General features: G+C 43.7%; 1 protein-coding gene across 3 annotated transcripts in view; it reads right to left on the bottom strand.

Annotated features, from left to right (window-relative positions):
- WRN (WRN RecQ like helicase) overlaps positions 1-19,207 on the bottom strand; it is a 148,021-nt gene that overhangs the window by 59,799 nt on the left and 69,015 nt on the right. For all 3 annotated transcript variants that reach the window (XM_066574530.1, XM_066574531.1, XM_066574532.1), the window contains 6 exons: positions 17,591-17,697; positions 15,258-15,445; positions 7,517-7,691; positions 3,911-4,092; positions 2,598-2,699; positions 1,896-1,988 (listed from right to left, as the gene is read on the bottom strand). In XM_066574530.1, the coding sequence (XP_066430627.1) occupies positions 1,896-1,988; positions 2,598-2,699; positions 3,911-4,092; positions 7,517-7,691; positions 15,258-15,445; positions 17,591-17,697 (847 nt within the window). The remainder of the gene's footprint in view (positions 1-1,895; positions 1,989-2,597; positions 2,700-3,910; positions 4,093-7,516; positions 7,692-15,257; positions 15,446-17,590; positions 17,698-19,207) is intronic.

The raw sequence follows: 19,207 nt of genomic DNA, 5'->3' as shown, positions 1-19,207 counted from the left end.
CCCACAATGGATCCCTTAAGGAGGTTGTTTGATTCAGCAATGCCAATAGAAGAGTTAGGGCAGTTTTACATTTGCGTCAGAGTTTCCGCTTTTCGTGCTTCACCTGGGAAGCAGGAAAGGGGAATCCCTATGGCTGAACAGTTCTCTCTCTGGACAGACCCAAACACCACCGGGCTTTCTGGCTGTGGGACGGAAGACAAAGCGCTGCATGCAGCGCTTTTTCTTCTGGTTTTCAGCCAGAACCGCGACGGAGCCTTCGGACGGAAGTTCCAATGCAGATGTGAAACTGGCTTCAGTCTCATCTTCCTCCCACCCAGACAGTAAGCTTATCACAGAGTGTCTTGTCTGTCTTGTCCAACAGCTTTAATCTGTGGTGGAACCCAGCAGCATATGTTTGATTCCATAACAGAGCCTACTTTATGCACGGTTGGTCAAACTGCCATGTGCCATGTGTCTGGACTGAGTAGATTGCTTCTGTAAAGCAAAGGTATCCCTTCTGTCTTAAGATTCACAACATATAGTACACTTCAGAACAATTTAGGTGATCATGCCTTTTTCCTTGTTCCCCTGCCAGTCCTGTGCTTCAGATCCTGCCGTCCTCACGGTCATTGTTTACAAACAGCTACCTCCTAACCACTGTAGCCATTTAGTGGTTGTGGCAGTCACTTCTGCAGCCAATGAGTGGCTTAAATGATCAGGCGGTAGCTGTTTGTAAACAAAGACTGGGAAGCCAGCGGGAGTTGCAGCGTTGGATCGTTGAGGGAATGAACAGGTAAGTAGTGCTTCTTTTAGGCTGGAGTCACACGGAACGTATTCCCGGCGGAAATCTCCCAGCTTTGCCGCAGTGAAAAAACACGAAATTTCTGCCGGGAAAGCAGTGCTTCCAAACCCGCGGCAAAATTCCGGACGGAATTTCCGCGGCAAATCCGCCATGTGTGAACCCAGCCGTAAGATTTATATTAATTTTGAAAGAAAATGACTAACGCCTACATATCCCCGTTTAAATCTCATGATGCATGGCCAGTGAATAATTATTGCATAGCGAACAGCTTTCCAGCTTATACAGTAAGAAGCGCAGTGTTGAACGGCCCTCTGAGTTGGAAAACTTTTATTGTAAATTAAATGGGTTGTCTGGTTGCTTTGTGACATTCTAATAGCAGTTATAGATGTGTGAAAATAACAAATCCAGCAGTACTTACCCATCCTTGGCCCCGGCGATCAGCTGAATAACTATAGTGCAAAATTAACTTTTGTAACTTTGTCTTTTTATTTAACTTTGTTTTATTGAAACAGCAGCGCCTGCAACACTATTGAGAAACCACAGGGATGGCGCAGCTGTCCAGGCATTAATAGCCTTAAAGGGGTTGTCCCGCGCCGAAACGGGTTTTTGTTTTTTTTTAAACCCCCCCGTTCGGCGCGAGACAACCCCGATGCAGGGGTTAAAAAAAACAAACGGAGAGTGCTTACCTGAATCCCGGCGGTCCGGCGTCTTCATACTTACCTGCTGAAGATGGCCGCCGGGGTCTGCTCCCTCCGTGGACCGCAGCTCTTCTGTGCGGTCCATTGCCGATTCCAGCCTCCTGATTGGCTTGAATCGGCACGTGACAGGGCGGAGCTACACGGAGCCGGCATTCCGCACGAGCGGCTCCATTGAAGAGAGCAGAAGACCCGGACTGCGCAAGCGCGGCTAATTTGGCCATCGGAGGGCGAAAATTAGTCGGCTCCATGGGAACGAGGACGCTAGCAACGGAGCAGGTAAGTAAAAAACTTTTTATAACTTCTGTATGGCTCATAATTAATGCACAATGTACATTACAAAGTGCATTAATATGGCCATACAGAAGTGTATAGACCCACTTGCTGCCGCGGGACAACCCCTTTAAGAGATCACTTACCTTGTCTTGCAGTTATCACAACATTTTTCAGTTCCCATAATGCCATAAGAGACCTTGCGGAGTTGTTTGTCTTCAAAATGAGACAAGATGATCCTACACAAGGGAACGATGTGAGGTGAAGACAAAAGAACAAGAATTTACATGTTAAATTGAATGAAGACAACAATGGGCTAAAATTATCTTCATTAATTGAATCTTAAGGGACATAATTATCTGGCTTTGTTTAGTTCACAGACAGTGATGTCATTCTTGTTAAAAAATATACAGGTGCATATAGTATAGAAAGGGGAACAATTGTCCAAATTTGGTACAGAAAAAAAAAAGTCAAAGAATGTTTCCCTGCAGCAGACTGCCTTCTAATCAGAATACATCTCAGGCCAGGACTACATTGGCCAACATATTACCCATGCTAAGGAATAGATCTATCACAAGGAGTTGTATACTCCTGCTTATCCTATAATGCTTCCTTTGTTTCCAGGAGAATGCCTACAATGTGAAGAAAGCAGCACTCAATAGCTGGGTGCCAATATCAAGTGAATATGTTGTATTGTCTTTAAATTAGTATTAGCCTAGGGAAGTAATATGCTGAGCAATAAGTGTAAGCCAATGTTATAAAAGTAATATGTATGATGCATAGTGCAACGGTGTCGCAACACATGAAACAAATACAATGCTGCAAATAAAATGCAAGAAGATTCATACTTCCGTCTGCAACTGCTTGAATTAAGGAATTTTTCCATCTTTGCTAACATTTTCAATTTGTATTCTCGAAAACCTTCATTTTGGATTTCACTAAGCATGTGCCTAAAGGAGAAACAATAAGACCTCTGTAAACTCTCAACACATCACTTACATAGACATCAAGTCATTCTACAGTTTTGTAGTCAAAAACATTAAATATCAGTTCTTGTGCAGCTTAAAAGGAGTTTTCCTCTGGATAGGTCATCAAGAGTTGATTGGTTGAGGTCCTAAGCAATAGACCCCAGCCAATCAGCTGATTGTGCGCCCACGGACGGTGCTGCAATTACACCGGGTCGTAGGAGAAGCAGCCGAAGTCTCTGCTGACCTCTGTGCAATTGAGGCACTGTCAGTGGGCGGACAATCAGCGACGGACCCCAGAGGATCAACTATTGATGACTAGTACTGGGGATAGGTCATCAATAGTATTCTCCCTGGAAAATCCCTTTAAGGCCGCATCGCAGAGTATGAACCTCGGCACATGAAATATCCTAATGGTTCTGTACTATGGAGCAGCACCCGAACCTTTTCTCTCGAGCGGGCAGGTACTCGCTAAGGGCAATGCTCGCTCATCTCTAGTCACGTCAACCAGTCCTTAAGCTGATGTGTTATTTTATTATTCATAATTACTATTACAGTGAAGACCTGTATTATATAAAAACAAACCAGGTTACTGATGGTTTACTGAAAGCCTTGTTCCCTAAGCTGGCCACACGCAGACACAAGTCAGGTGATGGTTGGACAAACCATCGTCTGGGTTTACAGACTCAGCTAGACGTATTTTAATCCCTATTGCAATTAAAGTTGTTCAAACTGGCCAGACGTGTTCAACGACACCAGAAGACGGATGAATCATCTTTCCGAGAACGTTCTTTTAGAGAATGTTCGTCACTGAAAGATCATTCGTGAAAATGACTATAGGCGAAAAATGGAAACTCGGACAACTTCTTTATATGATGATGATGGTCTGCCATCACTCAGCTAAAAGGATTGTTCAGTTTTCTCCTTAACGGCTTCCCATACGCATTTTACAGCGGCCATTAATGGGCTTTATTCTGATGAATACGGGTTTTACGACGCTGCATCAGAAGCCTGGCACAGTCCCCTCATTCCAGGGGGAGTAGAGTTAGATTATGCAGAATTGGACGTATTGTAGGTATTTTTACTCTGAATTACTTATTTAACATACGTGTTTCTTAGGGGAACAGTTCCTTCCTGTCCATGCAATGTTGAAATGTAAAAATCCAGTAAACTATCACCGCCTTATCAATACTTACCTGTTAAACTTCATATCTGTGGGAGCCCATAAAACATGACAACTGCTGGGAAGACCGTCTCTACCGGCTCTGCCAATTTCTTGATAGTAGCTTTCCATCTCTTTAGGCGCTCCATAGTGGATAACTTTACGGATGTCTGGTTTATTGATACCCATGCCAAATGCCACAGTAGCCACAACACACTAGAAAAGGCGAAGAACGGGCATTGTTACTCAACAAGAGGTGCTTTAGTTTTGAGAAGTTAGGCTCGGTTTAGATTTATGCTTAAAGGGAACCTGTCTCGTCCCCACTATAGACCCAGTTATGTTGCTGTTAGGGGGATGTGACAGGGAGCCAGGCGATGTATTGCTTACACCCACCCACTCCAGCAATCCAGAGTCCCATGTGCATACTTTCCTATACAAGTCTATGGGAGAAGCGTGTGAACAGGACTGTGAGAAGAATCGTATTTTGTAGTGCCGCATGATCTTCGGAGGGCGACAGATCTGGATCGCGGGAGCGGATGGATATAAAAAAAGACATCACCCGCCTCCCTGTCACATCCCCTACCAACACCATAACTAACTTTATGGGGCTGTGGGGACGTGACAGGTTCCGTTTAATATTTTATTTATATGCTCTGTCATGTAATAGTAAAACGAAAATAACAGCATGCTGATCCGTCAGATGAAGGACACCTGCGTCCAATAGAACCCATTCACTATAAGGATAAGCCAGGTTTCCGTCATTTTATCTAGAGAAATTGTGCAGAAAGCGGTGTTATTTTTTCCCTGCATTTATAAAGAAAACCTGCAATAAAACCGCTAGATAAAAATCTAAACAGATACTCTCAACCCCCAACCTACCCTCCATCCTGTCCTTCCTTTCCCACTAAGATGCATCTATAGCCATACAGGTAACATACCAAGACTGTTGCGTCACCTATAAGACATAGTGACGTCACCGCTGCCTCGTTTGCTCTCGTGCAGCCCGTCTTTACAGGCAGATAAATCATTGGATCATTCAAATGAGAATCGTTCAGTCTTTCACACTTGCTGTATAAGGCCTCATGCCGACGGCCGTGTCAGACTCCACCATTGGAATATCGCAGCGGAGTTCGGCATGGCACCCCCCAAAGACCCTATACTCACCTCTCCGGATCCGCCACGCGAGTCTTGTCCGGTGGTGACACATAATCATGCGATACTTCTGCTGTGCTTACAGCGGAAGTATGGCATGACAGACTGCTTCCATTGACTACAAAGGAAGCCCGCCGTGTGTTTTTCCTCGGCATTTACAACATGCTGCGATTTCTTTCACGCTGTGGAATTCCGTGGTAGAATTCTGCAGTGTGAACATTGAGCTGTTAGGTTCAACAGAACCCAACAGCTGCGGGATAACGCCTCAGGGTTCTGCTGCATGAAACGTGACAGAAATCTGTCCGTGGGCATTAGCCCTTAGTAAATGAGAGGTACCGAGCGACTAGTAAACGAGCCAATGATGATTTTGCTGCCTGCATAAAACGAACGACAAACAAAAAGTGAACAATTATCGTTTGGCGTTGGCTCTCACTTAGACCAAACTATTATTATCGTTCACTTCTGCACGGTTGAACAATATTTTTTTTTAACAATATAATCGTTCTGTCTAAAATCACCTTTAACTGTCATCCCTTGGATGTGGATAAGTGTTAGATTGGTAGGTACTCAACCATTGGGATCCGAACTGATCAGTAGCGTGGAATCCCTGTATTTTCTACCCTAAAACAGGCTCAGTGAGAAGATGCACACAGCAATGAGTGACAATGCAATCTGTTGCTCCATGCAAAATTTATGTGCACCAAGAACCTCTTTTCTGTACCTCCCATAGAGTTGTAGCCATATGCATGTTTACTCAGATGTTCAGATGGGGACTAAGATAAAAGATAATATGATATGGCAGCTAAATGTTATGCTTGAGGATTTCCTTATGGTGGGGGCACCCATTTTAGTGATCACTGGAGATCGGTTGAGCACCCACTGATCACCTAATTTGTGGCCGTGAATATATGTGATTGAAGGAATAATTTCTTTAGGTGTATAAAGTATAACAAACCTTAGTTTCACATTATTATTATTCTAACATCCGACTAAGGATTCTCGTTTGAACGAACGAGTGACGACAAGGATAAATTGTTCACACTTGTGCAGACTATTTAGACAAGCAAAGGCATTGTTGGCTCAATCAAAGGAGAATCGCTCAGTCCCTGTATAAGCCAATGAGAGGGACTGAACGAATTTTGCTGCTTAAACTGAACAATTAGTGAATAAGCCAATGATGGTTTTTATTAGAGATTAGCTGATATACCGGCTTCGCCCGAGTTAATTTGGTACTGGTGTTTATCAGGTGTTCACACGGAAAATCTTATGAAGTCGTGGTTACTTTAGAGATACTGAGGAAAAACATATGTTCACCATTTTGCATAGTTCTCTGCGTTACCCAGGAAACACCACGTGGAGGTAACCATGCGACGTTTACTTCATATAAAATGACATCAGGAAGTGAGAGAATTAGATTACATACGTAAAAGTTCGACGACAATTCTTTTGCGCTAGAATTGAATAATCGAGTTGGGACCCATTAGCTTTTCCTATATATGACATAATCAATGCTCGTGCCAAATTTCACGTTTCTATGACAGCGGAAAGTGAAAAAATTACATTCCGCACGTAAAATTTGGACGCTAATTATTTTGCGCATAAAATTGAATAATCGAGTTGGGACCCATTGGCTTTTCCTATTTATGACATAATCAATGCACCTGCCAAATTTCACGTTTCTATGACACCGGAAAGTGAAAAAATTACATTCCGTACGTAAAATTTGGACGCTAATTCTTTTGCGCATAGAATTGAATAATCGAGTTGGAACCCATTAGCTTTTCCTATTTATGTCATAATCAATGCTCCTGCCAAATTTTAAGTTTCTAAGGCATTGGGAACTGAGAGATTTAGATTATGTATGTAAAATTTCGACGCCAATTCTTTTGCGCTAGAATTGAATAATCGAGTTGGGACCCAATTACTTTTCCTATTTTGGAGATAATCTATGCTCGTGCCAAAATTCATGTTTCTACGATATCGGGAAGTTGGAGAACTTTTGGCGAGTCAGTCAGTGAGGGCTTTCAGCTTTATATATATAGATGAGCGAGTATACTCGCTAAGGCACATTACTCGAGCGAGTAGTGCCTTAGCCGAGTATCTCTCTGCTCGTCTCTAAAGATTCGGGGGCCAGCGGGGAGCGGCGGTGGAGAGCGGGGAGGAATGGAGGGGAGATCTCTCTCTCCCTCTCTCCCCCCCGCACCTCACCTGTCACCCGCGTCGGCCCCCAAATCTTTAGAGATGAGCGGGGAGATACTCGGCTAAGGCACTACTCGCTCGAGTAATGTGCCTTAGCGAGTATACTCGCTCATCTCTAGTTTTTATAACCTGCATAAAATGAACGACAAAGGAAGAGTAAAGGACTCGTTCCTTGTTCAGTCGTTGGCTTGTGTTTAGACCAAGCGATTATTATCGTTCCCTTCTGCTCGTTTGACTGATTTTTTGAACTTATCATTCCGTTTAAAAGCATTTTCAGCCACAACCGTACCTGTATTTCATCTCGCATAAATCGGTGATGTACGTCTCTCCTAGCATTGATCCTCATACCAGCATGATAGGTTTCACATGAAATGCCCAGCTTGTACAGTTCTGCTGTGACCAGTTCTGATGCTTTTCTGGTGGGGCAGTAGACGATGGCAGCACCTTCCAGTTCCCAGCCAGGCCTGTGAGCATAAATAAAGATTTGAAATAGTATCCTACCAAGATTAATATCTAATATCTCCACATTTTCTTGGTAACATTGCGGCTTACATTGCTATAGATGCAGCCAAATTTAACTTGACTTTTTTAATGCATTCAGATAATTCCCTGTACCAAAGTTTACTTTTTCTCAAACGCTGAGGTCAGCAGCTTCTGACATCCCATACACAGGCTGACAAACCCGACACTGAGGACAGGAAAGGCAGCGGAGGACATGCAGGAAGCCTGGGGAGACAAGTGGGCTGGGAGTTCCCTGTTACTGACCGCGGCCAACCCATGTCTCCACTCATACATCTGGTGGAGACATAATGCACCAGTACTGAGGCAAGTATAGACGATTTTATTATGTTTTGGCACAGGGAACACAATCCCTTCAACTTTTGTAATTTATGATACATGCCACGGTCCATGTCTGGAATCTGTTACTGGAATGCAAGAGTTGTATTTCTATCCGTAACCACAGAAGGATACTTCTGATCAGTATCTCAGAGACTAATGACAAATCACTAGACGCAGGACAATTTGTGGCAACATTTCTATTAATGTCATCTAGTTTTCTGGGCGCACTTACACCTCTGATTCACGCAGGCACTCTGTAGAGAAGAATTTATATGAATTTGTGAATCATTCCAAAGTAATCATTTTCTTGCAGGAAACAGAAAGTTGTCATCATACAGAGTTGCAGTTTTCCTACACAGTAGATGCTCTATGATCCTCTCCAGAACACCAGAGTCTTCAACTTGGTTTTTTTCTTTACTTTTTTTAATATATTTTTTTAATTTAGATTTTTCAAAGGTGTAATATAAACCGAGGTCACCAGGGCTCTATTTCAGGCTTAGTAAGTACACTCATCTGAACACAGTGTAATTCCATATGCTGTCACTAGTGTAACATTGACCCTGGCTAGTCCCAAAAGCATGAGAGAGAGAAAAACAAGGAAAGAAAAAGAAAAAAAAAGGGAAGGGCGGGAGGGAACCTTCTGCTGTGAGACGGAGAACAAAGTAGTGCAGAGATATACGAAATTGAAGCTCCTATAAAGAGAAATCAGAGCTCTCTTTATGCTGAGAAAGGAGGGTATACTCCACCCATGCGGTCCAGACTCTCAGGACTTTATTATGAGCAATAATAGACATTAACTTTTCGTTGATAATATACTAATTCAGCCGTCTTTTGGCTTCAAAGAAGTCTAAAAAGAGGCTTTTCTCCATGACTGAGGAATGACCTGTTCGGTGTCAAGGAGGAAAAAGGAAATCAATTTCTGAGAGTATGGGGGAATATGCTGTCAAATTATTTATTCAAGAGGGCCTCCCATGAGTCCTTCATTATATTACATCTTGCTACTCAATAGATAAGAGAGTAAACCCTAATCCAAGGTCTCCTTAGGGCCCTTTTACACGGAATGATTAGCGTTCAGATTCTCACTAGGATTGTGTAAATTGTTCAGTGTAAATGCTGCCAGCGACTGAAAGACGAAGGATAATTAGTCTGCTTATCATTCGTCATTCAGTTTGTGCAGGTGTAAAAAAATCAAACGACGATCAGCCAGTGTAAATCATGTAAACTAATATCTATGAACTACTGCCTGTTTACGGTGAATGGACGCAGGTGGGTGAAGCAATCCCCGGCTTGCTCTGCCTTCATTCACTGAGCTATCATCACTCCTGTGTGAAAGCACAAGAGCAATAACTGCAGGGATAACTGTGAGGCACCTAAGCGCCCAACAGTCATCCCGGGAAGAAGGACCCTTAAATGAGCACAAGGAAATTTCACTCCTCGCTCTCCCCCGCCCCTCTCTATTCACTTTAGTAGCGGCTGTTCAGTACTGAACAGCTGCTGTTTACACTGATCGATCATCGTTTAGGCTGCACATAATCCTGAACGATGATTGTTCAGTACTGACCGACCGCTGTCAAAGTGAATGGAGGGGGGGGGGGGGGGGCGAGGAGTGAAATCTCCAACCACCCTGCTGCAAGTCAACGATACTCGCTCCTGTGCAACAGCATGGGAGAAAATACATGCGGGGACGAGTGTCGGGCATTGTTTGCCCGAAGGTCGTCCCATGTAAATGGGGCTTTACTAGTCGCCCAAATCTGGGACCACTGTTCATCGGGAGCCATAAAGTTTAACTTGGCCTTCCACTTAGTGACATACGATAATTAAATTGGCCTCCCACTTAGTGACATATGATAATTAAAACTCCTCTGAAGAGAAGAAAAGGAAGAGATACTTTCCAATGAAAGCAAATGATACAGCTTAGTAATGCCCCTGTCTATCCACATTCTAAAGGATTGGGGGGAATCGTTACCAGGGATCAGCAAAGGACTTAACAAAGACAGAAACAGTGGCTGGTGGGGAGATTAGTCCACCAGAGTCCCAAATTCAGAGAGAATGCTTAGTGGTAGGGTTAGTAATGGGGAGCCTGTGCACTGGTAATGTGCACAGAAATGAGTCGACAGTGAGAGGGCATACCTCAAAAGCCTCTAGAGAGCCAGAGAAGGGTGGCAGTTGGGGAGTGAAGAAGAGCCAAGTAGAGCTATCTGGGACACCTTATAACACTTTGCAGAGATTCTTCTACATTTTGTGGCATTAACCTCTCCATTTCCTGACCAATAGGAAAGCTTGAATGCCATTTTTGCCCTATATTGTGCTGTCAAAAACTTGGGTGTGTCCATGGTCAGGTCTGTCTTATAGTTCGAAAAATGTAATTAAAAAAAAAAAAGTAAATTGATACATTTGGGAAGATTCAGTAGAGGAAATGTTAGAGATTTGTGTGACTAAACCGTGGTAGAAGACCGTGCTCTTCCATTGTTTTGCTGCGTATGAATGAAGGACCCCGAACCTTATTCACATGTATTGTACAGGAATTAATTGCAGCATTTGATTGCGTAATCCATACTGAAAATACGTAAGTAGGTATACCGCATGTGAACGTGGTCTAAGGCTGCAAGCACACGAGCTATGAGGAGTTAATTCCCAAGTACAACTTGTACCATGACTGCATGACATCATTAAGGATGAGATGTCACCAACGTCACAAAAGAGAGCGGTGAGGAACTATAGAGGCCAGTGGCATGGCAACAACAGAGAAAAAAAGTTAAGGGCTCATGCACACGGCCATATTCAGGATCCAAGTCACATGGACTGTTTAAGCATACATTCTATGAGCATACGTAGGTATTGCATATCTATCGAGCGGTGAGCATGAGCCAGACAGGTTTCTAATCTGTTGCTGTAATTGGATACTATATCAGAAAACCCCAGAAATAAAACTTACACTTCTAAAGACTTTAACTGTGAAAAAAACTGAACGTTTAGAGCTAGGAGTATAATAAATGGATTAAACAGGCATTTATTCGCGTTATTTTCTATTTTAGTGTCTGGATCCCTTTCAAGCTATAAATTTAAACTGTTACATCTCATAAAAGGATATTTATCCAGAAAGTGAAGAGTTAATGGGAAAAAGTTAGTAAAAGCCGTCTGGATGTGGGACCGCATGTAGCCATCAGAGTATACAAATTATGCCAATTACCACCCTACGAATTTTCAGACAGTCCTCAGACTCATTTTACTCTTAATGATATGTTTGGTAAAATGATCCGCTACCTGAAGGAGGCCCTCAGAGAAATTATTGACATTAAATTTGTATTTGGACCTCAAGCTCTACCCATCTGTGACAACATCTGCGTGTTTTTCTACCTTGGGTGAAATTTGATAGATGTCTGAGGAAAATAGTCTAAGTCGCTTTTGGGCGATTCTGTCTCTGTGCATCAGCTGCAAATCAGATAGCAAGCTCCTCAGAATAGAGCTTAGATGAGGGATGTCATTGCTCTAGGAATAATACAGGGGTGGACAAAAATATGGAAACACCGTATGAAATGCATGCCTTAAATTACATGGGATCATAAATCATACTTCAATAAGACATGTAGACTGATTTTAAGTGGTGGTAATATGACACAGATGTTGCCGGACAGAAGTGAACATCTGCCGGTGCAACAAGGTTACATTGGTCAGGGGTTTGAGCCACTCAGCTGCTATTACCAGCTGACTCTCAAAACCACCCAGAGCAGAGCAAGAGGTGAAGTAAACACAAATGTGGTGGGAAAGCTCTCAGCCAAGCAGGGGTCAAAAGGGCAGTTCAGTGCTAATAGTCAAAATCCCATGTAATTCGTATGGTGTTTCCATATTTTTGTCCACCCCCTGTATGTGCTCTCCTGCACTAGATATTTGAAACAACTTTATTGTGAAAAAAACTATGCTGTATAGAATATATCTGAAATCAGTTTTCCGGGTTCTTTTCTATAGTTTTGAGCTCCCCATGCCCAAATATACTCACCCTGCGACATCTGACAGGTAACGTCGCCTGGACAGAAGACCTGGTAACGTCCCATAAATCTGTCACATAGGGCTTGCAGAACCCCGGCAGGTTTACGGGAGGTCAATAGTGACGTACGTCCCTGTTGGCTCTTCTATTGGCTGCAGTGGTCACATGGGCAAACAACTCACATGACCGTTGCTGTGCTTGGCTTATTCAGGTGGGTAATGTACTTCCACTGCATTAAAAACTTGGAGATACTCTTTTCAATGTTTTTCTAGGTACAAGTCGTTGTGGATAGATCCTTATAGTATTAACGAAGTTCAGAAACCTGGTCTATTAATTCTGAGTATATGTCATAGCTGAGGCTCAAGTGAGTTGTTGTCAAACTTTTGATCTCATGCATATTTTTGAAAGGTCCTTGTTAAGATGTTGCCTGCATGTGGCCAGTAAAGGTGTCCATATACATTAGATGAATGACCACCATATCATTTGCAATATGGTGCTCTGACTCTCCTTCAACAGCAGATGTTAAGAGATAGAAGGGTCAGACATGTTGGATTTCAATATGCCCAATCATTTAGTTCTTTCCATTGCGAGGGAACGGGTGGGGGTTAGGGTTTAAGTGAAGGGATTGAGATGTGAGCATGGAAAACAGATGGACAAAGCTTTGCAAGAGGGGCGTGGATTAATAGGCATGTAGGTGGAGCTTAGTGGTGGCTCAGGTAGGGAGGACTATGTCCTGCCAGCATCTTACTTGCCATGAATTAGCAGGTAAGTAAATAAAGCTACCTCAGTCAAGTGTTGTTGGATGGATGTAGTGTGACTGATGGGTGTAGACTTGACAGTATATGTCCATTGTATAAGTGAAATGTGTTATTTGTGTAAGCTGTGTGTAATGTATCAGTGGCACGTCTTGTGTCCAGTGCATGAGTGCTGTGTGTGCCCAGTGTTAGTGCGGTAGGAACTGTACCAGTAACGTGTGCAGTATGTGGATAGTGTGTGAGTGGCGTGTGCAACAGGAGTGTAACATGTAACCAATAATACAGTACATCAGACCCAATCCGGATTCTAAGCCTCATCACACTCCATCACAATCCTTCCACAGCACAGACTATCAGGCATTCTACTGGGAGAGCTTTATTAGGCCCTGTTCTTTTTAATATATATATTAATGACCCGGTAGAGGGGATTGCACAATAAAATCTCAATATTTGCAGATGATACAAAACCATGTAAAGTAATCAACACAAGAATAGAGATGAGCGAGCGTACTCGGAAAAGCACTACTCGCTCGAGTAATTTGCTTTATCCGAGTATCGCTGTGCTCGTCCCTGAAGATTCGGGTGCCGGCACGGAGCGGGGAGCTGCAGGGGAGAGCGGGGAGGAACGGAGGTAAGATCTTTCTCTCCCTCTCTCCCGCCCGCTCTCCCCTGCTCCCGGTTGCGACTCACCTGTCAGCCGCAGCGGCACCCGAATCTTCAGGGACGAGCACAGCGATACTCGGATAAAGCAAATTACTCGAGCGAGTAGTGCTTTTCCGAGTACGCTCGCTCATCTCTACACAAGAAAGAACATAAGGCGGTTCCAAGAGGATCTGGATAAGTTGGGGGCAGAAAAGTGGTAAATGAGGTGTAACACTGATAAATGTTCTGCACGCGGGCAGGAAATCCATGTCACCATTACACACTAAATGGGAAACACTGACAGGGAAAAGGACTTGGGGTTTTAGTTAACTGTAAGCTTAACTGGAGCAACCAGTGTCAGAGCCCCCCCTCACACTGGCGATGAAATCACGCGATTTCCCAGCCCCGCAAGAAATCGCAAAATTCTGAAGCAAGTGGTTTCCAATGGCTCACTTCACATTTACGATGTTTTAACGCTTGCGATGCTGCGTGAAAACAAAATCGCAACATGTCCATTATTCTCGCAATATCGCCCATTGTTTCCATTGTGACAGCAGCGGCAGAAGATCACAAACTACTCCCATTGCTTTCAGTGGGGCCGGTGCTGCTGCTGCAGCCTCACTGAGAACAATGGGATGAAGGGATTCCCCGCTGTGATGTGGGGCGGTTTTCACATGAAAACGCCTCGCATCTAGGGGTTTTTAGAAGGTTTGCGAGATATAGGGGTCGTGAATCACAGCCAGATATTGCTCTCGCCAGTGTGAAGGAGCCCTTAGGCAACTACTGCCAAGGCAAATAGGATCATGAGGTGCATCAGAGGAGGTCTAGGGGCACATGATGAGAACATTGTTCTTCCTCTTTACAAGTCACCGGTCAGACCACACATGGAATATTATGGACAGTTTTGGGCACCGGTATTCAAGGAGGACATATCAGAGCTTGACTGGGTACAAAGGCAGCAACTAAAGTAAGAAAATGGAATGGGCGGACTACAATACCCAGAGAGGTGATCAAAATTGCAACTATTTAGTTTAGAAAAAGATGGCTGAGGCGCAACCTAATAACTGTGCATAACTATATCAGGGTCAGTACAGAGATCTCTCTCACCGTCTTTTTATACCCAGGACTGTAACAAGGGGGCGCTCTAATAACTACGGATAATATATCAGGAGACGACAATACAGAGATCTCTCCAATCATCTATTTATACCCAGGACTGTAACAACGGGGCGCTCTAATACTATGGATAATATATCAGGACACAATACAGAGATCTCTCCCATCATCTACTTATACCCAGGACTGTAACAAGGGGGTGGCCTAAAAACTATAGATAATATATCAGGGGACAATACAGAGATCTTTCCTTTCATGCATTTGTACCCAGTACTGTGACTGTAACAAGGGGGGCAACCTCTACGTTTAGAGGAGAGAAGGTTTCTACACCGACATAGAAGAGGGTTCTTTACTGTAAGAGCAGTGGGGCCAAGGAATTTTCTGCCTGAGGATGTGGTGATAGCAAATTTGATAAGAGTTCAAAAGGGGCCTGGATGCATTTCGTGAGCAATACAATATTACATGTTATAGTCACTGATTACTTCAAAGGACTGAGCGAAGAAGAAACTTAAGACTGACACTTCAAAAGTATAGAACACAGATGCGATATCGCCGTCGCCCATGTGAAAGAGGTCTTAAGACAGATGAAATGAGTGAATCTTAAATGGACCAGACATGTAAGCATGACCAAATGCAGCTTAAATGATTCTTGTAGACTGATAATTATTTCAAGCCCCTTACATAGGTCTTACCCTTTCTTTTTAATGAGAAACTGTTGAAGATCTTGAGTGATATTTGATGTCTTCCGTGCTACTTCTAGGTACAGGTTTGGGCGATCAAAGCTTGTACAGGTGATCTGCGGATTATGCAGGTTTAAGGATGCCAGAATGTCATCACGTACTGAAGGGCTTGCTGTTGCTGTCAGCGCCACCACGGGCACCTACATGCATCAAACCAAACAATTCCGTAAGAAATGAGAAATTAGCAAGATTTTAATACTGCAGAACAGACAAGTAAATGAGCGGTCTAAGATTATGGACAGTTACAATAAGTAATTGTGTGCGTCCCCCAATCTGTCACATGCATAACGATGCTACAAAACTGGGTCCTCCTCCTGTTTACAGCCAAGCTACTTTATTGAAGAGCGCCCAGCACTCTATGCATTTGCTCTATAGTTATACTTTTAGGGTGAACTGCCATTCACTACGGCCCTTTTCAGATACATATAATGTATTACTTTTCTTACTTTTTTTTGTGGGGGACCTGGTGAAAACAACAATTCCATCCATTTGAGGGGGTTCAGTGTACACAGTGTGCAATAAAGGACATCACTTTTTCTGCAGGTTGTTACATTTTCACTGTATTCAAAAGACCCATAATCTTTAGAGTTTTCCATCCACGCAGCTGTGTGAGGGCTTGTTTTTCGTGGGACAACTTGCAGTTTTCATTGCAGTCGTGCATCAGCGATAGGGACATCTGGCTGCTGCAGCCAGTTACAGGCTGATCCCTACATTTAGCCAGTAACCGGCAATAGTGGTCATATGTACCTGTGACAGGACATCATCACAGGAGCCAGACGAATGCAGCAGGGGGTCGGGCACCATTGGAACTGAAGCTGCAGGGGATCAGGGAAGGCAAGTTTGACTTTTTAATGGTGCACTCACACGTAGGAAAAATACCATGGATTTTCCGAAGCAGAAAGGTCCGCAGCAAAATTCGAAGCATTTCTGCATCAAAAACAGTGAAATTCTGCACCACTGGCGTGGATTTTGACTCAAAATCAGCTGCAGATGCGCAACCGATTTCAGCCTGCCGCTCCTCTCACTACGCAAGCAGCAGCCCCTCATTGCAATGTACAGAGCAGCCCTCACTTGGCAACCGCTACAGATGCCAGTCGGGTGGTGCACCCACTTATGGATAACCTGACCAGTGGTTGCAGCGCTTGCTGGGTGACAAATGCTTTGTGAGCTGCAGTAAGGGGCTGCTGATTGCAAGGTCAGAGAAGCGTCCGTCTGAAATCAGCTGCGGATCTGCAGCTCATCTTGATTCAAAATCCGCACCAATGAGGAGGAATTTGACTCCGTTTTTGATGCTGAAGTGCTGTGGACTTTGCCGCTGTGGAGGATCCGCAGCATTTCAACGTGTGAAGACTATCCTAAAATGTTTTATACAACACTGAGCAGATTTCAATTATAATTTTTCTCCCCAAACCACCTCTTTAATATTAGATAGTCTGATTGATCATATTTACTCAATCAATACTTTTGTACTGCAGTATATTATTACAATCATTGTACATCTGATAGGCATGGCAGATATGAAGGCCATTGTAAGACCCCTGGCATTCAGGACAACCAATTGGATTGCAGAAGACCGATGGGTTACAGCGGATGATTCACCTTTGCTATCTACTTATAAATCTCAGTCAGCACTGCGTGGCCAGCACTGACCATGGCATCCAAGACTTTAACTGCCTGGGATCAATGTTATCAATCCTGTCCGTTGGTGTGAGGTGTCAGCTGTATAATACAGATGAGATCTGCATGTTATGAAGCCCCTAAGCTCATGCCATCACAGCGCCATAATAATACTGCAGCTTGCACTAGGGTTAAGGTAGAGTCCCCTGGTACAAGCACCGAGTCATGACTGACTCCACATCGTGATGTTTTCTTGGCATACTGTTTATGCGGGGGGATGGTTTGCCATTGTCTTCCCCAGTCATCTTTTTACCCAGTAGCAAGCTAGGTACTCATTTAATGGACCTCGGTAGGATGGAAGGCTGAGTGAATCTTGAGCTGGCTACCTGAACCAGGCAGGGATTGAACCCACAACCTTCAGGTCATGAGCGAGAACTTAGGACTGCATTTCTGCTGCATTAACACACTGTAGCTTGCACTAATTTCATAGCAAATGCAAAGTACCATTATGGCATGGAGTGGAAAGGGTTAAAAAAAAACTGAAAATAAATGGTAAAGTAATAATTAAACATAAAAAACTATTTTCCCGTTGACTCAAATAGTGTTTGGAAGAAGAACCTAAAATCTATTTATAAGTTTTAAGACTAAAGAACACGTTCAGTTCTTACCGAAGGAAGTAGTTTCTTGAGCTTTCCAAGACACCTATAAGCACTTCTGAAATCATGTCCCCATTCAGAAATGCAATGTGCCTCATCGATGGCAATAAGGCTTATACCTACAATACAGCAAGAAGAGAATTGACCAATGTTAGCCAGAAAAATCCATGCCATGTTAAATAGTCTAGAATAGGAGATATACAAGGATTAGCCTAGGTTCCCACGGGATGGAAAGCCCACAGCTTGGCCGCACTGAAAAACCATGAGATTTCCACAGCTTCAAAACCCGCATTTCAACATGGGTTTTGGAGCGGTTTGGCCGCCAGCATTCCGTTACGGCTTTCTCTCTCCATAGAGAAGTGAGGCCGCAACGGAGAAAAAAAAAAAAGAATTGACATGATGCGGCTGTCAATTCCGCGTCGCATCACTGGTTCCGCCCGGCTTTGCCGCAACAAATTGGCCACCCTGTATGGATGAGATTTTTGCAAAATTTCATCCACATGGCTGGCTAATCCCGGGACTAGGAGCCGCGGGCGGATTTGCCGCACTGAAATTCCGCTGCAAATCCGTCCCGTGTGAACCCAGTCTTATAGAGGTGATACCTTTATTGGTGAACCAGAAAAATTATACTGGCAACTGTGTGAACTGCAAGCTTGTAAATATAATCTTTCTGCTCAACCAATAGGGCTCAGAAACGGACGGAGCAGGATACGCCCGCGGATTTCTGTCGCGGGAGTACCAAAGTGGTAAACAAAAAGTCCCCGCTGGTGATCACGGAAAAACACGTGTTATTCCGTGGTCTCCATTAATTCTACATTAATGGAGACCTCCGCTGCGGAAAAATGTGGTGAAATAGAACATGCCATGAAGGCTGAATCAGGCATGTGAGCACTGACCGGCAGAAAAGCTATTAGGTTCAATAGAACCTAATAGCTGCGTTATTCAGCTGCGGGGAATGTGGCAGAAATCCATCCGCGGGCATTTGCCCTTAAAGGCATCAGCTCTATAATACTGGTATCTCTTCTATGCAAACAAGAAAAGAGGTCTGTTCTGCAGATAAGGAAACAAAGTCTATCTTATCGCAGTAACTACAGACAAAACACCACAGAATCTGTGAACCCAGAAAAACTTTTGAAGAGCAAGGAAAGAAAAGACGTCATGCAAAATGCAGCTAAGGTATGTGAGATCAATACCATAAAAATGGAATAAAAGAGAAGGAGGGCTCTAATGGAATTATTAGATGAACCAGGTCCGATTTGGACAGGACGAGAGTCATCTAAATGACTGCACATCACCGCTAAGGTCGTTAGCTCACTCGTGGAGAGTATTTACACAGGCAGAGATCGCCGCTGGATCACAGGCTTCTCGCTCAGCGCTTCACCCTCTATGTGAAGTGCTGAGCGGGGACAGTTTACACTCCGTGAGAATTCCGTGATCCAGTGACTGAAAGTCAGCGATAACAAGAAGTGAACAGATAGTAAATGATTTTTTTGCATTTACATAGAACGATTACCGCTCAATTCCGTTCATTTGATCGAATTTTGAGCAATAAGCATTCCATGTAAATGGCCCTTAAACAAGTAAGACAGAAGTCCTACATATTTGGGAAGACGATCAGTGATTCAATCT

The sequence above is a fragment of the Eleutherodactylus coqui genome, chromosome 7 (genome assembly GCF_035609145.1).
Source record: "Eleutherodactylus coqui strain aEleCoq1 chromosome 7, aEleCoq1.hap1, whole genome shotgun sequence".
NCBI classification, from domain to species: Eukaryota; Metazoa; Chordata; class Amphibia; order Anura; family Eleutherodactylidae; genus Eleutherodactylus; species Eleutherodactylus coqui.
Note: the sequence above shows the minus strand (reverse complement) of the source record. Positions and strands in the feature narration are given on the sequence as shown.